Source organism: Juglans microcarpa x Juglans regia, chromosome 8S, assembly GCF_004785595.1.
Source record: "Juglans microcarpa x Juglans regia isolate MS1-56 chromosome 8S, Jm3101_v1.0, whole genome shotgun sequence".
Taxonomy (NCBI): domain Eukaryota; kingdom Viridiplantae; phylum Streptophyta; class Magnoliopsida; order Fagales; family Juglandaceae; genus Juglans; species Juglans microcarpa x Juglans regia.
Window position 1 is genome coordinate 19,133,379 of NC_054609.1, and position 6,354 is coordinate 19,139,732.

At 37.3% G+C, this 6,354-nt stretch overlaps 1 protein-coding gene across 1 annotated transcript; it reads left to right on the top strand.

Moving 5' to 3' along the window:
* Positions 1–369: 369 nt before the first annotated feature.
* On the top strand, positions 370–3,928 carry LOC121244859 (bHLH transcription factor RHL1-like). Its single transcript, XM_041143082.1, has 7 exons — positions 370–1,149; positions 1,270–1,374; positions 1,466–1,621; positions 1,875–1,940; positions 2,457–2,522; positions 2,756–2,824; positions 3,164–3,928. The coding sequence occupies exons 1-7, from the start codon at positions 598–600 to the stop codon at positions 3,530–3,532; spliced, it is 1,383 nt and encodes a 460-aa protein (XP_040999016.1). The 5' UTR covers positions 370–597; the 3' UTR covers positions 3,533–3,928.
* Positions 3,929–6,354: the final 2,426 nt, after the last annotated feature.

Consider the following 6,354-nt stretch of genomic DNA (forward strand, 5'->3'; position numbering starts at 1 on the left):
TGTGTAATCAAAATCAAAATATGAAGATGCGTTGTTACCAAGGTTTCGTTTGTTTTCAAGAAATATCTCATCTCATCTCATTTTATTTTATTATTATAATTTTTTTAAATTTCTACATAAAATAAAATAAATAATTTAATTTTTTTAAATTTTAAAATAAAAATAATATTAAAAAATATATTCTAACAATATTTTATTTAATTTTTAACTTTAATATGATCCATCTCATCTAAAACAATCGAGCCTAACTAAATGCTAATACATTTTTTGTTCTTTTGCAAGTTCACGCGCTACCCAATAGGCAATGGCCAAGACCCAAACAAAACAAAAAAAAAATCCCTACTTTTGGAATTTATATATATCCCCAACTCCAAGACATTAGCATCTGAGAGGGAAAGACGTGAGAAAATCGAAACAGACACAAACAGCAACTTTCATCCGTAAACGTGCTTTCCCATTGTTTTCTTCAGTTCCTATTCTACTAAGAACCCGAACTATTCAGATTTCAGACCCTCTTGCTTCTGTCCCTGTCTCAGTCTCCATCCCGTATTGGAACAGAGTAAAGGAGCAGCGAATTCATCGTAGGCAGAGAAAGATATGCAACCTTGTAGCAGAGAAATGCAAGGAATTAACGCTCTCTTAAACCCACCTCAAATCTCTCTCCAAGACCTCCATGACCAACAACAACAACAACAGTCACAGATCCAGAGCTCTAATATTCACCGCCAGGTCCAGAACTCCCACTTCGACCCCACCTCCCATGACGACTTCTTGGAGCAAATGTTCTCCACCATCCCTCCTCCTTCCTGTTCCTGGTCCGACCTCAACCCCGCCAAGACCCCTGCCGCCTGGGACCTCAACCCCAGAGACCTCTCCGACGATACGGCGCCGCTCAACCCTGACAACAACAATAATGTTGCTTTCCAGTTCGACGACTCCGCCAACCTCGCTTCCAAGCTCCGCAATCACCAGATTAGTGGCTCGGCCAAGTCTGCGGCCGCCGCGGCTGCCATGATGCTCCAGCAGCAGCTTTTGATGTCCAGGGGTGTGGCCGGAGCAGGAGATTCTGGGCTGATTCCGATGCCACTGTCGTTGGGGTCCGCAGACGACAACGTTGATGGTTCGTCGTCCTTCAAATCTCCCAACCTGGTGAGTTATTTTTCTAGAAAAGAAAGGAAGTGGAAACGTCTTGTTTAAGAGTCATTTTGCTTTAAAAATGGTGAATTATGAGGGTTTCATTCCTTTCTATTTTTTTTGTTTTTTTTGCAGGGAGCCCATGATGATTCTGTTCAGGCTCTGTTTAACGGTTTTGCTGGATCTATGCACGGGCCAAGTCAAACACCTAATCAGACTCAGCATTTTCACCATTCTCAGGTAGCCTCTCCTCTACAGAATATTCGAAGAACTGAGAATTTAGTTCGTTCAATATTTTTTTTATTTGTTCATTACTTTGGTTATTTTACAGGGCGGACCGGTACAGGGGCAGAACTACGGGTCTCCGGGTGCGGCGATGAACCAAGCACCGGCAAGTGGTTCTGCCGGAAGTGCGCCGGCTCAGCCTAGACAGAGGGTGAGGGCTCGGCGAGGTCAAGCCACTGACCCACACAGCATCGCCGAACGAGTACGTTTTCCTGCTGACTTTTTGTTTCTCCCTTTTGTTTTTGTTTTTTTTTTTATTATGAATTTGCTTTCCAGCCTGTTTGCTTTCCCAGAAAATCAAGTCGTACTGGGTTTTGTTTGTTTTTGTTCCCTTGTAGTTTTTTTGTTTGTTTGTTTTCTTACGTTTTTCCCAGCAACCAAACGGAAGCAAAACATTGAGGCTTCGTTCGTTTCTTATCCTCTAAAATGGTGGAGTGGTTTTTGGTACGTGGCAGTTACGGAGGGAGAGAATCGCTGAGCGAATGAAAGCCCTGCAGGAACTTGTTCCCAATGCCAACAAGGTACAAACAAAGGGTTACCAAAAACCTCTTATAAATAATTTACCTTTACTGTTATTGTTATAACCATTATCGTGATTAATTAAGGAAATGCAGATCAATTTTCATTTTCAATTTATACCAATCCGGATGGAATATTTTTTCTCCGAGATTTTGTAGGGTCGTTTTGGTCATTTTGCTCGAGTTTTCATTTCGGACTAGTAACATTTTTAAGGAGTATACACACTTAAAAGACTGATCAAGTAGGCTTAGCATATGCTTAGACAAAAATAAAAAGGATAATGCTACTTAGTTATTTGAAATTTACCGTTCAGGTGATCTTTTTGACCATATGAAAATAGTGAGCTTAAAATTACGAAATCCCACCTGAAATCACACACATTAATATGTAATTTATATTTTTATCCTTCTATTTAAACTGCAGTAACTTTGAAATATCATGTGATTTATAAAAGGGTTGGGTTATATTTTATTTGATTGGTCAATTAAAGTTTATGATATGGGGTTTTGGAATGACAGACAGACAAGGCTTCAATGCTGGATGAGATCATAGATTACGTGAAATTCCTCCAGCTTCAAGTCAAGGTAAATTAAAAAAGGGTTTCTCCCCTTATAATTTATTTCTTCCACTGCCTTATTTGTTAAATAATGGGGAAGGATTCCCTTGTTGGGTTGACATTGTTTTTTTTTTTTTTTTTTTGAGGAATTAAGAAAAGAAAAGATATTGTTTTATGGGAATTGATGTTGTTTTTTTAATTGTGTTGTATGTATGGGTTTCTGATACTATAATTCCATTTGTGTCTGTCTCTATGATGCAGGTTCTGAGCATGAGCAGATTGGGCGGTGCAGCCGCTGTTGCTCCCCTTGTTGCCGATATGTCACCTGAGGTACTTCAACAAAAATAAGCTAAAATACAGTGTAGAATCCTTAGAACAACCCTAATTTTTTCAAAAGTTCATGGGCTTATAAAAATAATCTCCATCTCTATCTGTCTGTCTGTCTCACTCACATTCTCAATCCCTACAAAAGGACAAAACAAAAGCAGCATGCGTGCCCACTTTCTCAGATTCCTCTTTCTCTCACACACTTTTTTTTAAGCTCTGCTATAATTTGGGTTTTTTTTTGGCTTTTTTTTAATGTACGGTCTGTCCCTCCTCAGTCCTCACGATCAATCATACGCATAAAAAATGTGTTTGACGATGATGTTGCTGCTGTTGTTGTTGTAGGGTGGCGGTGACTGTATTCAAGCTGGTGGCGGCAATGGTGGGGCCCAGCGCAACCAAACGGCGTCGTCTAACGACACCCTGATGGTGACTGAACACCAGGTTGCGAAGCTGATGGAAGAAGACATGGGCTCCGCCATGCAATACCTTCAGGGAAAGGGTCTCTGCCTCATGCCCATTTCCCTGGCCACGGTGATCTCCACTGCCACATGTCACTCCAGGAACCCCACCAACCGCTCGGTACTCCAACCCAACGGTGGCGAGGGTCCTTCTTCCCCCAGCATGTCCGTTTTGACCGTCCAGTCTGCCACCCTCGGTAACGGTACCGTCGACGCCTCCGTCAAGGACTCCAACTCCGTTTCCAAGACGTGAGTTCACGGCGTTGACTGGCTTTTTTGGTTGGGTACGTAAAAGGCAGTTTTTTAATAGAGACGAGGAAGAAGATGAAGAGATCAAAAAAGAAAGAAGGTAGAAAGATGATGAAAAGCAGCAAAGAAGTCTACGCAAATAAGGCCTCGGGGCCCCTCTCAGCTGTAGGAGTTGTTTAAAGATGCAGTATTTCCGTAGACTTTTTTGGCTAAAAGCTAACTACACCACAACCACCGCCATGAACAAGCACCAAATTCCTACAACTCCCTTACCTTTTTTCTTTTTCCAGAATTATTTTTCACGTGCATGCAAATTTGGTTCTATTTAAATATGTGTTTCAATTCGAACATTGTGTAATGGATCGACGATCAGACGATTTATATAAGCAATATTCATGATGATCATCATGTTTATCCGCCATGCCAAAAAGTTTACGTCTTTAATTAATTATTCTCCAGAGAAATGCCATGTTCATTGATCGTGCTATACAAATCTGTGCCGGATACAGTCGACCCATACAGTTGATGCGTAAATAGGGCTGATGTGGAAAAAAGAAAATGCAACGTTTTGTTCAAAATTGAAAACCGCTGCTTCTCGTTTAGCTCACATTTTCGTCTTCTTAGTTTCCTAATTATTTTTTAAAAAAATTAAAATATCAATATTTTTTAGCATAATTGATGTAGAAAGCTTCTACATTATAAGTGTGTTAGGTGTGTAAAAAAAAAAAAAAGACTTTTAAATAGATTTTCTCATTGTAATTTCTTGTTGCAATTGTAACTTCAAATTGACGTGACTTAAAGTGATACGTCAGAATTACTTTACAATCTGACGTATTATATCAAGTCAAGTTAGTTTGTAAGTTATTTTTTTAAAAATCTATATGTATCTAAAGATTTTTTTTTTAATATATAAAGTCTTTGTATCCACATTAATATTGGGTTCATGAGTACCACTTCTATGTGTGCGTGGTTTGTAAATAATGGAGGTCCATATAAATAAATATATATATATATATGTATATTATTCTTACTTCGTGCATTCTTTAAAAAAAAATCCTTTGACCAAAAGGTATATTAAAATCTTATTTTGCATTATTTGACCCACATAATTTAATGCTAATAATTAATGCTACTTAAGAAATGAAAAACCAATTAATGATAATGTATAAACACTACGCAGACAGATAAATTAAGATCTTTTCAGATCAATCGCTTCATATATCAATATTATTTATATATATGACACCAAACATACGTGAATTAATCCACTCCTTTAATTGGTTTTATTTTTCTCCTTAATGCAATTGTTTTATGGTCTCCAATTAATTGTTATTGGGTAAAATAAAAAGGAAATTCGAAGAATATGTCATCATCAGGCCGGCCAGTTGCATACTATATGTGATGGATTAATTGTTCATGCAAATATGTCCTTATTTTTATGTTGAGATCATAGACATTACAAATTGATGTGTCACCAATAAAAAATAAAACCAATATTTATTGCATTGGTGATATATTAATCACGTGGAATTTGTAAGCTGGTTTCATATATAATTTCCTAGTATATATAGATATAGAATATAATTTCAATGTCAACTAAAAAACACAACCAACACCTTTATAAAGAATCTAATGACTCAAAAGAGAACTAACTATATAAAATAAGCAAAAAAAAAAAAAAAAAAAAAAAAACCTCCGATTAAAAAGAAATTAAAAGAAAGAGAAGGAGGTATATATAGCTGAGATTCGTGTTGCATAGCTAGCTGTCTGAGAAGTATATATGTTACTAAAGAGTGCATCAATATTTAATGATCAATTAAGTTGGTGACAAGTTACATAATCTCATCTAGAACATATAGAAATTAGTCATATACACAACACAAAGCCTTTTTTTTTTTTTAAAGGGAGAAAATGTCACATATCCAAGAGTGACCTCCTCCCAGTTTTATTACAAAAAAAAAAAAAAAAAAAAACCTCACTTATGGTCTTATCTCTCTCTCTCACACACATATATCACACACACATATGTGTGTGTGTGAGAGAGAGAGAGAGAGATATACTCCACCTCCACCACCTAGTGTCATGAATAAGAGGTAAATTTAGGATTTACTTCATTTAATGCATCTTCCATATATAACCAGTTAATTAAAAGGTACCTGTAACTCCAATATAACACCTTCAACACATCCTTTGTGCTGAAGGTTTAAGTTCCTTGCTTAATAGCTCAGATGCTAAAAGAGAAACAAGGGGAGTGACTGGCTAGGGGAGGAACTCGAGTGAATCACTTGTTGTTTGCTAACGATTGCATTTTGTTTGGAAGGGCAAGAGAGGAGGAATGGGTTAGAATTCAAAACTTGTTGCTGAAATATGAAAGGGCCTCTAGTCAGTTTCTAAACAAAGAAAAACAACAGTGTTTTTTAGTTCAAATTCGAGAGAGGATGTTAAAGGGAGGATAAAGGAGTTAGAGGGTGCAATGATGAGAGGAAGCTATGAGAAGTACCTGTGATTACTTCCTATAGTGGGAAAGTCTTAAGTACAATACGTTCAGAAACATCAAAGAAGAAAATCAATAACTGGAAAAACACTTTTTTGTCTGCAGCAGGGAAAGAAATTCTGATTAATGCAATACTCCAAGCTGTACCAACCTATACAATGAGTGTTTTCAAACTACCAAAAAGCCTGTGCAAAGAGCTAAACATGATGCTTGCTAAGTTTTGGTAGGGGAATAACCAAAAAGCAAACAATGTACAATAGTGCAGTTGGGAGAGAATGAGAAAGCAGAAAGATAGAGAGGGTTTTGGCTTCAAGGATCTTGATTGCTTTAAT

What these genes read in the sequence shown, in the direction of transcription:
- LOC121244859 (XM_041143082.1), top strand. Translation starts at nt 598, where the DNA reads ATGCAACCTTGTAGCAGAGAAATGCAAGGAATTAACGCTCTCTTAAAC. An exon ending in TCCTCCAGCTTCAAGTCAAG is followed by an intron (nt 2,523 to 2,755) that starts GTAAATTAAAAA and finishes TCTATGATGCAG; the next exon opens with GTTCTGAGCATGAGCAGATT. An exon ending in TTGCCGATATGTCACCTGAG is followed by an intron (nt 2,825 to 3,163) that starts GTACTTCAACAA and finishes TTGTTGTTGTAG; the next exon opens with GGTGGCGGTGACTGTATTCA.